The sequence below is a fragment of the Rhipicephalus microplus genome, chromosome X (genome assembly GCF_043290135.1).
Source record: "Rhipicephalus microplus isolate Deutch F79 chromosome X, USDA_Rmic, whole genome shotgun sequence".
Taxonomy (NCBI): domain Eukaryota; kingdom Metazoa; phylum Arthropoda; class Arachnida; order Ixodida; family Ixodidae; genus Rhipicephalus; species Rhipicephalus microplus.
This window is the reverse complement of record NC_134710.1, coordinates 7,594,167-7,614,937: the sequence shown is the minus strand read 5'-3', so window position 1 is coordinate 7,614,937 and position 20,771 is coordinate 7,594,167. Positions and strand designations below refer to the sequence as shown.

The following is a 20,771-nucleotide window of genomic DNA, read 5'->3' as shown; positions in this document are numbered from 1 at the left end:
TGGTGTTTTGGGACGTTAAACCCCACAAATCAATCATAAATTGACAAGATGATCGCGCCAGACCTCGTTTTAGCGCAGGCAGCCGATCTCTGGCATATCTTGGCATCCTTCAGGGACATCTTCGACTTTGGCGACAGCCCTTTAGGTAAGACGTCAGTTGTTACTCACAGGATTAACACTGGAGGTGCCAGCCCAATCCGACGACGTCCTTATCGCGTGTCACATGCAGAGTGACAAGTCATCCTACGTGAAGTTGAGAAAATGCTCAAAAAAGACGTCATTGAACCATTTCGAAGTCCATGGACCTCACCAGTCGTTCTAGTAAAAAAGAAGGATGGCAGCTGGTGCTTCAGCGTCGACTACCGTCACTTAAACAAAGTCACGCGCAAGGACGTCTACACACTGTCACGGATTGACGATGCCCTCAACTGCCTGCACGGGTCTGCCTACTTCTCCTCTATCGACCGGATACCGGCAGATTACCGGCAGATTAGGATACTGGGATACCGGCAGATTTCCGCCGATGAATGAGACCATAAAAAGGCTGCATTTGTTACACCGGATCGACTTTTTCGGTTTAAGGTAATGCCTTTTGGTTTATGCAATGCTCCCGCTACATTTGAGAGAATGATGAACTCCCTGCTATGGGGTTACAAATGGTCAACGTGCCTCTCTTTTGTCGATGACGTCATTGTATTCTCGCCGTCATTCTAAAGTAACCTTAGCCCTCTGTCAGCTGTTCTGGAAGTTTTCAGAAGGGCAGGCCTACAGCTCAACTCGTCCAAATGCCGTTTCGGCCGCTAAACAATCACTGTGCTAGGCCATCTTGTCAGTGCTAAAAGCGTGCAACTCGATCCCGAAAAAATTCACGTCGTCAAAGATTTCCCCACACTACGTTCCACAAAAGATGTGCGGAGCTTTGTCGGCCTTTGATCCTATTTCCGGCGTTTCGTCCACAACTTCGCCGACATTGCCCATCCTTTGACACAGCCACTAAAGAAGGACATGCCGTTTTTTCGGGGTCCTCAGCAAGCCAATTCCTTTCGCCGACTTACTGCGTTGCTCACTTCCCCGCCCAACTTAGGTCATTTCGATCCTTCAGCGCTCACTGAAGTTCACACCGACGCCAGCGGACATGGTATTGGCGCTGTCCTCGCCCAACGGCAACAGGGTATATGGCTTAACCGCCTACGCAAGTCTTATCTTCTCCCCTTCCGAGTGCAAGTTTTCCATCACTCAGCGCGAGTGCCTCGCTCTTGTATGGGCAGTTGGAAAATTCCGACCATACTTGCTCGGCCGCCACTTTTCGGTCATCACGAATCACCCCGCCCTGTACTGGTTGTCTTCCCTCAAAGATCCTTCTGGACGCCTGGATTCTTGGGCTCTAAACCTACAGGAATATAGCTTTGACGTGACCTACAGGTCTTTCCGAATGCGCCAGGATGCTGACTGTCTACCTCGCCATCACGTCGATGCCCCTGACCTGTACGCGCACTATTATGATGCCTGTGTCTTCGCCATTTTTGATTTCACGGACATACGTAGGGAACTACTCCGTGATGCCAATTTGCAGTCTCATACGCCGTCTAGCCTCTGACACCTCGGGTCCTTCCCTTCGCCTGTTCACGCTTCATGACGTTATTCTCTACCGGCGCAACATAATTAAGTACACCGAGCATAGCTTCACTCTCGCTCCCCAGTTCAAGCCCGACTGAGTTCCCATCTGCAGGAAGGCGCGCCACATACTCCCAAGGCGGCAGTGCCATCTACCCGAGCACATTACAACTGCCTACACAGCAGCGCAGAACTGATTTGCACCAGAGTTTGAGTTCCGGGGTATGCGGCTTGCGAGCGTAAGCAGCTGCGTACTTCGCATTCTTCATGGACGTGGCTTGCAGCACAAAGGAATGCAAAAGATCGATGGGCCTCTGGAATCAATATTTTCAGGTGGACTTAACACCTAGACAATGCACACCACTATTCTCTGTGCAAGCCGTCTCAAGGGGTTATTCATCTGCAAGTGTCCTCTCTTTTTCTTTTACTTTCTTTCTCCTTATACTGTAGTTTTTAACACTTAAATATACAACACACGTACGTGTTTCAAAGAACTTTCAAGCAGCAGACAGCAGTTTTTCGTTCTGAAAACTAATCCAAATGTATTTAGAAAAATGAAGAAAACTAGAAAGTAGCTAGCAAAGGGAAGGCGCGCTCGTAAATTTGTGTGCAACCTCTTTTAATTGTGACGTCGTTGTCCAACAAGACCAAGGGCCAAACGTATTTGGTGCTCTTTGCGTGCAGAACAGGTGCAGCGTTTTTTTCCCTCTCTCTCTCTCATCCTTAGCAGTGCTTTATGACTCCTGAATATGCCTCTCATTAGCCATTTTTTCTGTAGTTTAAGTGAGTTTCAGGTTGTATTATCCCTGAGCACATGCATGCCTACATTAAGCGGCAAGCCATCTGGTAAGATGAGTTTTTGTTTAAGTAGCCAATCGTCCCTCTATCCCAAATTTGGAAAATATTCCCACTCTCCGCCGAGAACCTCCATTCCACAGTTTCACATTGACACCATTGTGCCATGTGCGTGGCGCGGAAGATGCGAGATCTAGAACGCCTAGATGCCCGCTCCTTCGCTCAGAGAGGAGACATCTGCGGCAGCCGCCATTATCACTTCCGCTGCATACAGATTTTGTCATTGCGCGTAGTGGGCCACTTGTTTAACGCGAATGATTGTAGCCCTTACGAACTCAACATGCCAGCACGTGAGCTCTAAAGTTTGTTAAGACGCTACAGGTACTACAATGGAGGATGGAGCAGTAAAAAAGGTGGCAGTACCCTGAGCGAGAGCGCGCGTGCATCGAGACACCATAGAAGGATGGATCGATGGATTGATATGGCTGTACCTTTTAGATCGGGCGATGGCTAACGCCACCAAGCCGTAACACTTAGTGGACCAAAAGCTACAATAATTTTTCCTTTTAAATATTGAGGTTGATGACTCGTACTTTGCAGTGAAAGGTTTAATTTTCACTCGTGCCTTGACTTTAGCCACCAATCAGATAACTTCCTTCTAGTTAATTATACCAGCTTAAAGACTATTTTACCCTCCCTGTCCCTAAACCCCAGTGCTTTGAAAAACTTTGCGCCATCATCCTGAACTATAGGGTGAAGCCCTTTACGGAACATTATCAAGTGTTCGACAGTTTCCTCTTGCTCTCCACACGCACTGCATACTGTGTCTACCCCTTCGTATTTGGCCCGATGTGTCTTGCTTCGCAATACTCCCGTCCTGGCCTCAAACAGTAAAGAACTATCCTGATTATTATCATAGATTCTTTCCTTGGCAATTTCCTGCTTATAAGTTCGATAGATCTCTAGCGCGGACTTCTTAATCATGCCAATTCTCCACATATCAATCTCAGCTTCCTTCGCTTTTTTACCGATAATTCTTTATGATTTGGCCCCCTCCTGTATTCTAAGTATTTACCAGTCAATTTTCTGGTTGGCTTCCTCCATGTTGTATCGACATTCTTCATGTACAAGTAACTGAATACTTTCCTAGCCCAACGCTCCTGCCCCATTTTTCTCAATTGCTTCTCAAATTTTATCTTGCTGCTAGCTTCCCTGCCCTCAATTGATGTCTATCCCATATCACCTGGTACTACTCCCTGATTTGGTGTATTCCCGTGAGCTCCTAAGTCAAACCTACCTATTCCACGTTGTTTAATTTTCAATCTTGCTTGAACTTCTGATCTAATGCACAAGACTGCATTGCCGAACGTCAGAAGAACCATGACCCCTTTCCATTATCCTGTCACAACAATATACCTATTGTAATTCCACAGTGCCTTGTTTTTCATCACCGCTGCATTCTTGTTACCTTTATTTGTCACGTATATTTTGTGTTCCCTTAGGTACTCGGCCCCATTGTTTATCCATACGCCCAGATATTTGTATTTATCTGTTATCTCTAGCGTGACCTCCTGTATTCTAAGCTCACTACTTTCATTGTCATTAAAAATCATGACTGCTGATTTTTCCTTACTGAATCTGAAATCTAACCTATCTCCCTCATTACCGCAGATGTCCACCAATCTCTGCAAATCTTCCTTGTTGTCGGCCATTAGTACTATATCATCTGCGAACATAAATGCTGGTAGTGCCTGTTCATTAAGTTTCCCTTGTTTGATAAAAGAGGGGTTGAAGCCCAGTCCACTTCCCTCTAATTTGGCCTCTAATCCTTGTAGGTACATCATGAATAACAAGAGTAACAGAGGACAACCCTGCCTAAGCCCCCGTTTTACCTCTGCAGGCTTGAATACCTATTTTTATCACTTTATAACGGCCTTGTTACATTTATAGATTTATTTTAAAAGATTGGTGACTCCATCTTCCAGGCCTAGTGTGTCCAGTATTCCCCACAATTTTTCTTGAACCACACTATCGTACGCTCCCTTGATATCAAAAAATGCTAGCCACAGGGGCCTGTGTACCTTTTCTGCTATGTCGATGCACTGCGTCAGTGAGAGCAGATCGTCTTCCAACCTCCTGTGTTTCCGAAACCCATTCTGCAGTTCTCCCAGAACCCACTCATCCTCTATTCATGCCTGCAGACTTTCCTTCATCATCTGCATCGCCAGCATGTAGACCCCTTATGTCACTGTTACAGGACGGTAGTTGTTTGTGTCAGATTTGTCCGCCTTTCCTTTATAGATCATGCTCATCCTGCTAAGTTTTCATCCATGGGGGACTTCACCATCGATTATTGTTTTGCTCACTGCCTCTCTCAAAGCCCGCTTAGACTTCGGACCTAATGTCTTTATCAGCATAATTATACTGCCATCTGGGCCTGTTGATCTACTACTAGGAACCCTCTTCTCAGTTCTTTCCCATTCTCGTTGTGAAAATGGAGCCATTGTGCCACTTAATTCATCCTTGTCTATTGTGGTGCATAAAGCACTTCTTTGTCGAAATTTTTCTGTCACCCTTGTTCTTATTTATACAATAGCTTCGTCCCCTTCTAGCCTAGCTCCTTGACCTGTAGTTATGAACCTCTGTTCTAGGCTCGTCTCATTTATTAGGGAGATTAGGTGGTTCCCAAATTTCGCAGATGCCTTTCTATCTTTTTATGTACTTCTGCCAGCCACTGAGCTCGCTTCATTATAATCTTTTCTCGTGAAAATGGAGCCATTGCGCCACTTGATTCATCCTTGTCTATTGTGGTGCATAAAGCATTTCTTTGTTGAATTTTTTCTGTCACCCCTGGTTCTTATAAATTCACTAGCTTCGTCCCCTTCTAGCCTAGCACCTTGAGCTGCAGTCATAAACCTCTGATCTAGGCTTGTCTTATTTCTGAGGGAGTTTACATGGTTCCAAAACTTCGCAGCTGCCTTTCTATCTTTTTATGTACTTCTGCCAGCCACTGAGCTCGCTTCCTTATAATCTTTTCATTGATCAGAAGGGATGCATCCCTTCTACAGCTTAGAAAGTTTTCCCGCTTTCTTTCAACTTTATCTGTCGGTTCACCCCGCTGCTTAGAATGTCTGTGTTCCCTAGAGGCTTCCTGACGTTTTGCTATGGCTCTCTTAACTTCCTCATCCCTCCAACTTTTGGGTTTGTGTCTTCTTTTCTGGGGTGACTTGTCACGTACGTGCCTTAGCAAGCTGTAGCTCAAACATTCTAATTATATTCGTGTGTGTCCACACTGTTTTATTATCATCAGTGATTACTTTCTCAATTTGTTTAGTGGCTATTTCAATTAGCCTCTCTGAATAAAAATTTTCCTGTAGTTGCTCATCTTGCCTCCTTCCCACTTTCACTGCTCTTCAAAAACTTAGCTTGATACGTTTGTGATCACTACCCAGACTTCTGGAGCCACCTTCATCTATGCGCAGTCCCCTGACCTTATCATACATGCTATGTGACATCAGTGCGTAATCTATCGTCGACTGCAGCCTTCCTACCTCCCATGTTGTTTGCCCTTCACACTTCTCGATAGTGTTGCAAATGATCAAATCAAGCCTTTCACACATATCCCTGATCATTTTGCCTGTCGGGTCGGTATGACCATCCATATCTTCTATGTGCGCATTCATATCTCCTAGTATAATCATCTCGCACTCTCCTCCTAACTCCTGAATGGCCTTTGATATACACTCTACCATTGACTGGTTTTTCTCTCTGGCCCTTGCTTTCATCCACAAGAACGCGAAACTAAGGAGCGTAATTTGCCCTGCCACTTTCCCTTTTAGTCATAAATGTTCCTTGCACTCCTGCTTGACCCTTTGTCAATGTGTACTTTTATGAATGAATGCCCCAATACCACCACCCTATTTGCTGCCTTCTGTTCTATTACAATAATACCACGCGTAGTCCGCATTGTTAGGAGGTTGTTCCATGTCCTTGAGATGTGTTTCTACAAAATCGCATACCATCGGCCTCTCCTCCCTTAGCTGTTCTTCTATATCTTCCCACTTCAGCCTGTTCCTACCACCCTGCATGTTAATATACCCTATGTCTCAATCGGCTCGGCGCTCGTGGCTACGTCTATTTCTGCCCCGGACTCTACCTATCTTAGGTACCGGTGCCACTTTGGAATCGTATCTGTCCATACCACCTCTCAAAGAGTCTCTCTGGTTGTTTTCCTCGTTACTAGCTATCCTGCACCCCGAAGGGCCCACTTGGCCCCCCCCCCCCCCCCCAAAAAAAAAGCTACTGCACGTCCTGCAAGTCGCCAACCCACCTCACGACCTAGCCGCCCAACGAAGTGAACTCTGTCTCGTTGAGAACCACCCCACCTATGCACCTCTCTGTTTATTTCCACCACCTCAAAGAATTTCTCTCGGCTCATCCGCCATATCTCTTGGTTTGCGTTGACAACCGCTCTTAGCAGAAAGGTCAGGGTCGCAGCGCCCCTACCACCGGTGGGTGCGAAACATACTCAGAAGCTCTGCCGTTGCTTTCGCGACGGGTGAGAAGGGACTTGGACTTCCTTGAGTCAACTCAAACCACCACCTTTCCTCTGCTGTAAACCATGAACAAAAGCTCCTATGCATTACCGCGAATATTTTAAGCATGACCTATCTGCGTTCCTCGACGAAATTATTGAAGCTGAAAAAATACACTTGCTGGCTTATAACTGCGTAAGCACTTTGTCTGTTGCTTTATCACACATTGGGATTACCTGGCTAGGATTTGAGGCAATCGGTGACCCTTCACGCGTGCTTTGATACTGACGCATTTTGCAACTCTGTGAAATAAAGTTAGTTGGAAGCCAGCTTTTTTTCTGTCTATCCTGTTCCTTTTCCCCTATGTTCGCGCGCTGAAAAACTTGCAAATATGACTATATGCGCGAAAAGCCCAAGTTTCCACTCTTGTGAGTTGCATTGATGCACATATGGCCTCCATGGCATGACATAAGAATGAGAGAAGGTGCCTCTGGTTTGAAAACACCGCCCAACGTAGTCGACCGTCCTTGACGCAATGACTGGATCCGTCGTAACCAATGAAACGCAGCAAGCTGAGGGGTGCATTCGAATTTTTCATTCTGTTGGCTCGTTCAAAAGGGTGTGTGGCTAGAGGACAGAAAGGTGCCGTGTTTCGCGAAACTTGGGTAAAGCTTGACTGATCCTGCATAGCACCCCTAATCTGCTAAACATCACAACGAAGGAACACATCGTGGATCCCAAATTGTTGTACGTGTGTGCACAAAATACCAACATTCACGACTGGATTCGGTGCTCAACAAAACTTGAGGTGATTTTCACACTGCACTAATAACAAAAACGTGCTAAAAAGTGTAATGATCAGCGTTGACTTCTCTTGGCTGTACACATAGTTCTCGGAGAAATCGAGAAATAAACACCAGAAATAAGTAATTTCACAAACTGCCGGGTGTTTTTCCAACATGCTGTCATATTAAACCATTTAGGCTTCCAACGCGCTACCGTCATCCAGCTTCTTAACCAAGCCAGCCGTAAATAACATGTTTTGCATCACCACCATTAGCAGCATTTGCCACTGTAACCACCAGTGGCTCTCCACCACCACCACCACCAAAAGAAGCTCGCCACAACCACCACCATCTACCATCACTTTTTTGTGCTCTCGCCATTATCAGTAATTATCACCACTACAGCTTTCCGCGTATGCACGAATATTCTGTACCACATCCACTATTATTTCTGCCATGTCCACCAACAATTCCAGCATCCAGTATCGCCATATTTTCAATAGATCCAGCACCTAAATTTACGCTTCCTTTCTTTTTTATACAAAGAAGCGTACAGAAGGTTTTTAGAGCCTGAAACGTTTAGTTCCCCCCCCCGCCCTAATTCGTTTAAGATATAAAATACACGCATTTTTCTTGCTTTTTAACTCTTGCTTTTAAATGTCTTGCAGCATACGCCATCTGTTCATCTTACACGCATATATATTGAGTTGGGATATGCGTACATCTCATGTCATAGACACATGTCATGACATATTATGCAGTGGAAGCCCAACGACTTGCTACTTGCGTATGTAGCTTCCAAATAACAGTCACGTCTCCAATTTGCATGCCAGGAAGACAACGGACAATTTTATTGGGTCAAGTATATGATAGAATCAAGTAGATGATAAAACAAGTTCAAAGGATTCTGTGTAATTATTCTATATCTGAACGCCAGAATATATATCTGAACGCACAGATCAAATACACAATTACGGCCACAACGGGCCAGGATGAATCTGTACGCAAATTCGTTTTTATTGCGATACCAATTATATGGACACTCTCGGCTAGATTTTGCCGCCGGTGTCACCATCACTCACCGTGTATATATATATATATATATATATATATATATATATATATATATATATATATATATATATATATATATATATATATGTGTGTGTGTGTGTGTGTGTGTGTGTGTGTGTATACGAAAACGCCAGAAAAAAAAACAATCAAGGAAAAGACTCTGGCGCGCGGAATCGAACTTCAGTCCTCTGAATCGTGAGCGCGAAGCGTTAATCACTGAGCCACTGCAGAGCATGTTCATCAGCGTTTCTATGGCAAGCTATCTGTGTGTACCACTTACCGCTGCTGACGGGCATCTCGGGGGCAAGGGAGGGAGATTGTCGTGTTTTCAGAATTACCGACACGATGGCGCAATAAGCGCGCATAACAACATCGTCTCCAACTCATCTCCCACGCGCACTTTGCCCCACAAAGAGCAGGAGGTCGACGCTCCTCGCAGCCCTTATCTCATGGTAGGGAGGATCGTACGTCTTGGCTGGCGTTCGGCGTTTACCGGAACAATTCTGTTTTAGTTACCAGGCACAGAAAGATCACTGCAATTTTCCACAATATACATTTGCCAAAGTGCACGCTTTTCAGACACAGCGAAGAAAATAACTGAGAAGCTTATTCGAGTTTATCTGTGCCTGAAAGTACGTTTCGTGCGTCATTTGTGCGTGAGAAACGTGGGGCATGTTTTGGTCTGCTAGCCATTCTGCGCGTGATTTTCTAGTTTGTTGCTATCACGTTCATTGTTCCACCTTTGCGGCAAAGATGTGACTGTTTTTTTTTTTTGGAAAACTATTAATCAATGGAATAGGCTGCTGTCGGAGCAAGTGTGCAGTGACAATGAAGATGTCTTTTTGTGTGCTTGTAATCTCCCTGCTTTAGCGCCTCTGGGCTAAGCGGGGATATGTGTGAGTAAAGAACAAAGAATAAAAGTTTCAGAATAACTAAACTTTGCGATTGGATTCCTACAACATTGAGAAATACTTTTTCTGTAAAAGAGTGAAAATACACGAGTTCACAGAAAATAAAACCAACTGGAACGGTGCTGAGTTGCAACTAATAGGTTTGTTTGAAAGAACACAAATTTATACGAGATTTCACGAAGAGAGTTTGAAATAGCTAGCAGTGCTGATAAATTGTTTGCTTGAAATAAGAGCGCACTACGTACACGCGGACAGCATAGGCAGGGGCAGGCGCTGAAACTTTCCACAATTAATGAGCTATAGGTGATTAAGAAGTCGGATGAAGCTGTTGAATTTTTCCGACAAGAATGTCAAAGTGGTCTCATGGTATTTTTTCATAGAGGTAAGCTATCTTTACTTATCTTTACTACAAGCTGTATTTGTCACTTGTATGGAAGAATGTATTGGCCAGTTAGGTGGAGTGTCACTTCAGAACAGCACGGGAATGAGTGCGCGTGGTTTTCTAGACTTATTGCGCATGTATTTTCACTACAAATATGCAGAGTGGAATGACAATATGAATCTTCAGAAAAAGCGGGCGCGTCGATTGGCTTGTGTCCGGCCCCACTTTCGAGTGATTTGTTGCTGGAGAAGTTGGACAGGCCGGTTGATCAAGAATTAGTGAGCCCTGCTGTGAAGAAAGTGTTTATGTTTATTGGTGAATATTTAGTCATTGTGAAGTGTGATCCGCAAGGTTTTGTGTCTCAGACCACTAATAAGCTATCGCTCTTTATGAAATGCCTTCATCCGCTTATATTGACCCATAAAATGCCAGAAAACTGATCCTTCAGGTTTTCTGACATTAGGCTTACGTTTAGTGCCGAAAACACCTGCTGGGCATATAAGCCACGAGAGGGAAACTCGCTGCTGCCGTACACGTCTGCTCATAGCAAACTGGTCAAAATAGAGATTGTGAGTACGGAGGCCACAAGCCACCAAAAGTGTTCCGGGGTGGCGCCTTTGAAGCATTTCCGCTTCCATTTCCGTTTCTGTAATGTTCTGTAAAGGACTTCACACCATAGTTCAGGGTTATGGCGCAATGTTTTTCAATGCAGTGGGGTTTCGGGACAGAGAGGGCAAAATCAAAATAGACTTTAAGCGGGTAGAATTAACTAGAAGCGGGTTATCTGATCGGTGGCTAAAGTCAAGGCACGAGAGAAAATTAAACTCTTCACTGCAAAGTACCAGTCTTCAACTTCACTATTTAACGAGAAGAAAAGATGAATCTAGTTTTTGGTTCACTAAGTGTTACGGCTAGGTCGCGTTAGCCACCGCTCGATCAAAGCGTACAGCCATATCAATCAATCCAATCCAATCGGTGCGCGTGCGCAGATGGCACCCGCGAAAAAGGTCCATTCACCGTTCTTGTGTTCATTCAATGAAAGCTAGCTTCCACAATCAGGTCGCAAGGCTAAGTTCAGCTGGATATTTTATGACTGTGTTGGTTTCCATGGCCGATAGTATCCGTAGAAAACGGAGGGCTGAGGATGGCAAAAAATGGTGTAGTAACAAAATAACAGCGACCAAGAGAAAGAAAAAAAAAATAGCTGTTGTCCCTTACATGCCTCAGGTCACCTACCGTCTGAAAAATGTGGGGCCACGCATGAGGGTGCGTGCAGTTTTCTGTGCACCACGCAATCTTTTTCAGCTGGCTAGGCCGTCATGTGCCGGTAGACGCAAGAAAAGGCTGTGTACAGCAAAAATCAGAACCTGTTTTATCAATTGCATTAGCGACGTTGTCTACATGATCCCACTTCCAAGCGGTGCCTGTCATATTGGAAGAAATGGAAGACGCCTTATCCACAGATTGCGTGAGCATGCGTGCAACGTTCGCAGTGATAATGATGGTTTTCTAGCTCAACACGCCACTATATCTGGCTGTTAAGTTCAGTTTGACAACCCAGTCATACTTATCTAACACGAAGACGAGCGCACAAGGATTATAATTGAAGCTGCAAACATAGCGCGCCAACAATTGACTTGCGTCAGCAAACCATCGATAGCTCTGTCTGATAAAGAGCTAGCGTTTTTTGACAGTCGCAGATGCCATAGGCGTTAAAAAATCACTCTAAGCCAAAGTGGGCGTTGGTAAGGTGGGGCTACCATACATAAATATTTTATCGATTTGGCTGTTTTGGTTTGCGACTTGGTCTTATCGTATGTGCTTACGAAATTGTTTCATCTGTCAGTATGTATTTCACAGCTTTCCGAACATACTTTCAATTGGTAGCCAGTGGTTGTCCCTATTTACCCTGTCCCCATATACGCAGTACCCTCTTATTTCAAACAATCATGCATTACTAACTCGCCCAGTCCACCATTTTCACATGATAAATTGTCCAACATAAGAGCACACTGTGGCCCATGTGGTTGTGAACCCTGCTTTGATGATTGCACTATCATTAACTGCTGTAAGAACTAACTCGTAAAAGAAATCGCCGAAACATATCACGTTTGTAAATAAAAACATCTGCGCATTAGCCATGCTTCAATATTATTGCCACTGAGTGAACTGAAGAATCTTCGGGTAACAATTAGCGATTAGTTTTTTTCAGGCTCATGGCTATGATATAATGTGGCGTACATGTCTGGTTCCACTCTTCTTGTTTCATGCTGTCAGTGTGCACATGACATTTTCTATAAAACTGCGTCCTTTATGATAAACTTTTTAGTTGCGAATCAGTGCCTGTTCTGTTGTTTCTACCTCCTTCGTCCTTGTGCAGTTCCACTTTATTAAAGATGAATTCCATGCAACTTGCTCAAATATCTGTTCTGATAGAGGATCCTTTTGGTGACGAAGGATTTCAATTCCGGTTTCTTGCAAAACGTTTTTATATTGTGCCTAAACATTGTTCAAGGTAGGCGAGAAACAGATTGGACATGCAAGTGTTTCTCACAGACAGGATAGCCTCACTGGAGGCCACCAGCAGGGAGCAGCAGGCCCGCATCGAGCACCTGGAGGCGGAGGTCCTGCAAGTGGCCCCAACACTAGCCCGCTGCGAGGCTCAGCAAAAGAAATTGGCCGACACCCAGGAAATTCTGGAAGTACGTCTGACTACATGAGTACAGACTGATTTTCTGAAGTAATTTTCTAGCTTAAACATCCATTATAGCTTAGCAGACAAGGTGTCACGCTGCTCAGCTAAATAACACGGATTTCATTTGCGGTCATGACACCCTCATTGAGAAGGACATGGAGTTGGTTTCGAAAACCCAGTTTGTCATTAGTAATCTAGAACCGCCTGCTTTGGCATGCCCTATAATCGTATTTTGATCTAGATATGTTATGTTCAGGCTTGCTTTGTTGGCCTTCGAATGAAAAGCAGTATACCTAAGAAACGGCAACAAATGTAAGTCAGTGTCTCAAGAGGAAAAATTCAATGCACTTCATTAGTGAAACTACTTAGACAAGAAAAAAGTTGTTCACACACACTATTTCAAGGCAGGATTCCCCACACAGTAAGTGGTTGTTATGGGCATGTCACCCACCGCTCTACATTACCCCCTGCCGCTACGATTCACCACTTTGAAATACGCGCCTGAGGAATCAATCGGTGACAAGAGTGCGTGCGCAGCGGCAACGAGCCGGGCCTTCTACCATCTGCGTAGCTCATGTTGTTTTTTCACGCATTGCCGACTCCAGTCTCGGCGCTAGCGTGCAAACACACTTTCATTCGTTAGCTGTGCGTCATATATAGATACCATGAATGCGTGACCAATAATGAAATGTGGATGGATGTTGTCGATAACGGGAAGTTTGAAAATTTGAAATCCTTGCTCCCCACGCCCCTTTACTGAAAAAAAAAAAAACTCCACCACTAAATATTTCTACAGATACAAGGTCAAACAGAGCCGCCATAACAAAGTGGCTCGCACCAGAGTAGTTTTTTTTTTCGAAAACACTGTTTTGTAAAGAATGAAACGCACGCACTCAAGCATGGCAAAAGAACTACTAGTTTCAGTAACACAGTGAAGGCAGGAGAAGGCTTTCACTCATTCACCCTTGGGCCAAATGAAAGTCGACAACTGCTGATCAGGCGAAAAAGGTCGTGTTAGTTATGCTGCGTGGAAACGCGCACTTATGAGACGGCTTACAGAACAGCTTATCTAATCTACCATAGAGGACGGACGAGAAAAACCTGCACCACTCCACACACAATTTATTGAGTAACAAAGCGGAACCGATAGCAAATAAATGAATTACTTCAGTTGTGGCGACGATTGTGTAATATCAGTTGGGGTGCATGGCAGTGCTGGTCTAACGTCAATTGTAGTTGAAGCGTTGCCTACCCGTTCTCTAGTAAAACTTGCTGATTTTTGGAATAGTGTAATAAGCGTAACGCATACACTATGCTGACTGAGCAACTATATTCTGGCGTTGTCCTACCTCAATACGAAAAGGAACGCTGGTTAAAATATGCACATGAGCATTCCGTAATGTGTATATCAGTTTGACAAAATGGACGTGTATTCTCTGGGTGCAACATTACTTCTGACCACAGTGGAATAATAGGATAGCTAGCTGTGGTTTCGTGTTTTCTGCGACAGATGCCGCGCCATGTGGTGGCCCTTGCGTCTGGGTCTTGCCGGCTTGCCGTACGCGTATACGGAAAGCATAGCTGAACCCTTCTGAGTGATAAAACAGCTTCAAGAGTTTTGTTTGCGTACTTTATCTTTTTTGAAATCTCGCACGGTCGAGAGCTCATGCTGTGAAAGACGCTGAATCGAATATAGGGGTGTATGTATGGGCATCACGAAAACGCAGGCAGGTGAGTGGCTCCTCCAGTCTGTGGTTTGTAGTGTGGTAAATAACGGTGAACGCATGAGGAACAGCGAAACATCCATGCAAGCCATCTGGTCTCACGACAATCCTTGTGAATGCACATATTCCTAAAACTGGCACATGGTACATATAAGCGGCACCAATGGTTTGATTTTCTGCTCTCACACAACGAAGCAAAGTTGCCTTTAGTGTGGCCTGTTTTACAGCGAAATCTGTTATAAGATGACAAGAAGGGCCGATTATGGCACCATGGTTGTTTTCCGTCGCCTGTGTCCGTAACCAATAACGCGCGATAAAAATAAACTATATAAACTATATTGCTGCCAAAAAGTTTATATAAAAAAATAAACTTTTTACCCCGCCGCGGTGGTCTAGTGGCTAAGGTACTCGGCTGCTGACCCGCAGGGCGCGGGTTCGAATCCCGGCTGCGGCGGCTGCATTTCCGATGGAGGCGGAAATGTTGTAGGCCCATGTGCTCAGATTTGAGTGCACGTTAAAGAACCCCAGGTGGTCTAAATTTCCGGAGCCCTCCACTACGGCGTCTCTCATAATCATATAGTGGTTTTGGGACGTTAAACCCCACATATCAATCAATCAATAAAAATAAACTTTTTGGCAGCAATCTTTTCTCTATCGTTATCATCAGGCACCATTCCTCACGACTGGCGAATAGCAAAAGTAGTGCCGATATTTAAATCTGGTGATCGCTCATCCCCGCTTAATTACAGACCCATATCTTTAACTAGTACCATATGTAAACTTTTGGAACGCATTATACACTCCCAGGTAATCTCCTATTTAGAGGAACACAATATCATCTTTAAATACCAGCATGGTTTTCGCAAGGGCTATTCATGCGAAACTCAACTCGCGGGATTTACCCATGACTTGCACTCATCATTGGACGCCGGCATTCAAACTGACGCTATATTCCTTGATTTTTCAAAAGCATTTGATCGTGTCCCTCACCATCGGCTCTTACTAAAACTTAGGCAGCTTAATATTCACCCACTTGTTCTCGCCTGGCTACAAGCCTTTCTTTCCAGTAGAAAACAATTCACGTCTGTCAATAACTTTAGCTCTCCTTTTGTTGAAGTCTCATCTGGAGTTCCCCAAGGAAGTGTGATTGGTCCCTTGCTTTTCCTTATTTATATTAACGACTTACCCTCCTCAGTCAATTCTAAAGTTAGGCTTTTCGCTGACGATTGTGTCATTTACCGTACCATTTCATCTGAAACTGATCGACAATCTCTACAATCTGATCTTGTCTCTAACTTCGTGGTGCACAGCATGGCAAATGACACTAAATCCTTCAAAGACTAAGCTAATGTGTTTTACTAAAAAAGCGTCCCGTATTCCAACGTCTTACTTACTAAATAATACTTCAGTGGAGCTTACGACTTCTTATAAGTACCTTGGGGTTAACATTCAGTCTGACCTGTCATGGCATCACCACATTAACGTCACCCTTGCTTCAGCAAATCGCTCACTCGGGTTCCTTAAACGTAATTTGAAACACACCCCCTCGCACATGCGTAAACTGGCTTATATCACCCTAATCCGTCCTAAAATAGAATATGCCTCAGCCATTTGGGATCCCGATCAAGACTACATTATTGAAAACATCGAAGCCCTGCAGAACCGTACTGTACGTTTTATTTTTTCTGATTATGCACGTCACACCAGCGTCACTTCATTGAAACTTCGTGCCGAACTGGAACTCTTATCACGTCGCCGTAAAATTGCTCGCTTATCACTACTTCATAAGCTCTACCATCACACATCACTTCACGAGGACTTTTTTAGGCCACCCCCTGCCATCTTTCCGCGCCGCGATCATCCCTTTAAAATCGAACGCTTCCCTTGTCGCACTTTTCATTATGCTAGATTCTTCATACCGCGCACAATAACCGAGTGGAATGACTTACCTTCAAACATTGCAACCGTCACCGATATCACTGAATTTCAGAACCTACTAAACATGAGTGCAAGCGTGTGAACCTTTGCGGTATTCCCCCCTCTTTTTTCTTTTTTCTGCAAACCGTGTTTTTTGTAGAAACTGCGTTTGTTCATGGTTCGTGTTATTTATTGCTGGGTTTGCCTAATTCAGTTATTCACACGTGTTTTTGGTGTTGTTGCCATTCCTTTACGCTTAATGGCGCGTGTGTTTGTAGTAAGCTAGATTGCGTTTTATTGTACTCTTGTGACTATTTCCTCCTTTGTGTAGTTCAATTTTAAAATATTTTTTTTAGTTTTATTATTGTTTGACTCATATTATTTCTTGTGATTGTTTAAGATTATGCGGTAAGAATATTGACCTTATATTTATTCTAATGTATTTAGTAGCTGTATGGTGTTTAGTTTGCGTGTTTTCTGGTTCTATTAATCATTTCATGTACCTGTATGTGTTATAGCCCCCCCTATGTAATACCCTCCTGTGAGAGGGCCCTTAGGTGTATTCTGAATAATAATAATAAAAAAGATAAAAATGTAGCAGTGGGTTGGCTCGTTTATGCCAGGATATACCGTCAGCTAAGGGGGGCCGCGCAGTGTTTCATGATGCATGGCACTAACTTCAGGCGTCAAGTATCTCGGGTACCACATATGTCACATTCATGTACAATAGTATTGTTTACGTAGTCCGTGTCGAAGATCCTTGTCGCGCTGGTGCTTTCGTGAAGTTTCACCGCATAGTCAACGAGTCAGGCTCCTGGCGACGCTGCTTTGCTAGACGTTCACCCCTTTACTCCGGTGTCCCCGCAGTATGTTTTCCCTTCTTCTGTTCATTCTTCCTATGCTCCACCCCGAAGTGCCAGGCAACTACGTCGGGATGCGAGGAGTGAATCTTATCCACTCTTCTGCGCCGCTATTGGCACACAGCAGTGCAGTTTACGGTATGCAATGGTACACCGTAAACAAAAATATATCCACCTGGGAGGAATAGGGAAATGATGCGCTCACTCTGCTCCGGTAGCCTCACTCGAACCGTATTGTATCGCACTAAATACATTCGTTTTCAACCGTTTTTTTTTTCTGGTGGGTGCTGGACGAAGAAAACCGGAGGAAAACGGGGCCAATCCCTAGATTACGCTTCCATGGTTGCTCCGGAAATCTTCCGGTGCATCACTTTTGCACCGGTGGATGCTCCGCAAATCCTCCGGCTCATCCCTCAGCGACATTGATTGGCTGTTCGATAAGTGACGTAGGCAGCCTTGCCACCGGGAGGCCGTTCTCCGCAAACGAACATACATGGCGCAGACCAAGCCAGTGCAGTGAAGATTATGCAAAGCGTTCGTCCGCGTTAGAGAAAAGGAAATTGTTCTTTGCACCTTCTAGATATCACAAGCGACGACAAGCAGCAACGAAGGTTGTGATAGACAGAAAAGAGTTGCGCAAGCGGCAATCATGGGAGGGTTCAAGAAAGTGAACGACACATTGTGATCTCGCGAGTGTTGAGTGACCTGGCGGTCACCAATGCGCCGAAGAAACTGTGAGTGAACTCTTCTTGAAAAACCCTTGCTATTCTTGTCAGGTAGTTTTAGGATTGGGTAATGTTGGTTCGAGACCTAATAGGTTATCAAGAATAGGCTAATTTTACTAGATATAAGTACAAATGTCAGCGGAAATGCGATAACACGTTCTTTCGACCATGTTTTTTTTTCTTAACATCACTTCGGTAATGTTATTCACACCAGTGTAATATTTGGAGAGCTACTTTAACATGCAATAATGAAAAATAACATAGTCGACATTTTATTTATGAGACGTTATAAACTGCTATAATTTAACCTTACTGGTTGAAAAATCATTTTCTTCTTGTCAGTAAACATAAACCATCATATTTGTCCGCTTTCCATAATATCAAAAACCAGGTAAAAGTTTAACATTGCGTAAAATTGATGTATCATATAAGTTGAAATATAAAAACACAAATAACTGAAATCAGTGTTAGTTTTTGATAAATTCAGTGAATTGAGCTAGGGCGCTGTGTTTGGTGATACTCAAAACGCATACACGCACTCATTTCGGTGAAAAAAAAAACTATTTCGATAGTAAAGTCGCATTACGATATTTTCGTGAAACGTCGTCACAAGTGACAACAAATGCAAAAAGAATGCAAACAGGTAAAACTGTCGCTTGGCAGGACGGGTTACGGAGCACTGGGCGTTTTCATGGAAAGCGAGATAAGAAAAAAACATTTTGCAGCACGGTCGAACGTTGTTGTTGTTGTTAGTGGTTCATGAGGAAAAGGAAGAAGGCACCTAATTTCTGTCTGCCTACAGGCGACACGGCGCAGTGCCTTGAACGTTGTAGGACAGAGGGGACTTTGTAGTGAAAAAGACAGAGAGAGAAAACATTTATTGAAAGAAGCTTGTGAGTGAAGGTGGGAGGGTCCCTTACTCCAGGAACCCTCTGGCTTGGACAGCCCGCCGAGCTCGAGCGACGAGTTGACGCTGCTCGACCAGGTCCGGCTGGGAGATCGCAGCCTCCCACGCTTCACTGAGGAGGTCCGCATCTGGGGCTGCTGCTCGTAGTCTTGGGACGCTTACTTTGCACTGCAGTAGGAGGTGCGCCAGAGTGTCTGCCACTTTGCAGTGAGGGCAGATGTACCTGTGCAACCTTGGCCTCGTATGGTGCAATAGTACGCCATGTGTGAACGTGTTGCTTTGAAGACGCCTATAGTCAGTCCCTTCGTCTCTTGTGAGTTTTGGATATGGCGGGGGGTATAACCTGCGTTCGAGCCGATAATGTTGCAGTAACGCATGGTACGTTAGTGGTATGGCTGAAAAAGAGAAACTTTCTAAAGAAAATTGCCGTATTTCCTGTGTTCATCATGGGAAAGAGTAGTGCCACGCTACTGCATTTTTTTCCAGTTTCAGTCCTGAGGGGAGAAAAAAAACACCTCCAACTTTTTTCTTATCAACTGTTTCCCGACCCGCAGGCGCTGCGCTGTGCTTCCTACGGGGCTAAAGAAATTAGACGCCTTCTTCTTCGAACCATATTCACCACCACCAGTCCTGCTCCCATGACCGTGAATGCAGTGTTTTTTCTAGTTTAGAGGGGGATTTGGAGACAGGAGTAAAGTTTTCTTGATCAAATAGGTAAAACTGTCAAAAATTTCTTCTTTGTGTGCCCTATATATCTAATAAAATGCTTCTTTCTATCTCAATCTGACGAACAGTGCTCGAATACAAGAATAGTTTTGACCTGTAGTTTATTTTTCTTCTCGACTCGCAGAGCACCAAGAAAGAGCTTCAAGCCAAGCAACAAAAACTAGAAGATTTGGAGCGGCGACTAAATTCCTGCAGAGATGAGTGCAAATGTCTCAAACTGATACAAGCCCAAGTCAAAGAGTCCTTATCCGAAGCGGAACACAAAATATACGTTCTCCACAGCGAGCTGGACCAGAAAGCAGAAGCTTTGAGCAAGAAAGACCAAGAAATACGTTCGCTACAAATCAGCATAAAAGATGTGAAGGTAAGGTTGCCCACAATGGTGTTAATGCGCATGACGCTCCCCTTAATATAGTGGTGGTTTCAGTCATAATTTTCTTCTGTTCAACTTATTATAGCATACTTTACAACGCCTCTTATTCAACTTATTATAGCATACTTTACAACGCCTCTTAAATTTGATTCCATAATTACGAAAGTAACTACTTTCTACAATTGTTTTAATTCAATTGAAATATTTTGCGCAAGGATGGTTCAAATTGGGCAAGGTTGGCTGAGGGGTGCTCAGGCGCTGTGAGCGAAAACGGGTTCGATTCCAGCCGTGGGGTGGCCATTGACATAAAAGCTATATGTCAGAGGCCCTGAAGGCCCTGTGCCATCTCATTGATTAATTGATATCTGGGGTTTAACGTCCCAAAACCACCATTATGATTATGAGAGACGCCGTAGTGGAGGGCTCCGGAAATTTCGACTACCTGGGGTTCCTTAACGTGCACCGAAATCTGAGCACGCGGGCCTACAACATTTCCGCCTCCATCGAGAATGCAGCCGCCGAAGCCGAGATACGAACCCGTGACCTGCGGTTCAGCAGCCGAGTACCTTAGCCACTAGACCAACGTAACGGCGTTCTGTGCCATCTCAGTAGACAATAAAGACGTGGTCTAAATGAGGCTGATCTCCGAGGTACAGGTCCAGTTGTGTCCTAAATCACTTTGAGACATCAATCCGCATAGAAAAGAGGTCACAAACGCGAGTTCCGCTAGCGGCAACCCAATGAATAA

General features: G+C 44.4%; 1 protein-coding gene across 10 annotated transcripts in view; it reads left to right on the top strand.

Moving 5' to 3' along the window:
- The window catches only part of LOC142777415 (uncharacterized), a 498,660-nt gene that overhangs the window by 142,417 nt on the left and 335,472 nt on the right, over nucleotides 1-20,771 (top strand). For all 10 annotated transcript variants that reach the window (XM_075881769.1, XM_075881776.1, XM_075881775.1 and 7 more), the window contains 2 exons: nucleotides 12,653-12,798; nucleotides 19,775-20,014. In XM_075881769.1, the coding sequence (XP_075737884.1) occupies nucleotides 12,653-12,798; nucleotides 19,775-20,014 (386 nt within the window). The remainder of the gene's footprint in view (nucleotides 1-12,652; nucleotides 12,799-19,774; nucleotides 20,015-20,771) is intronic.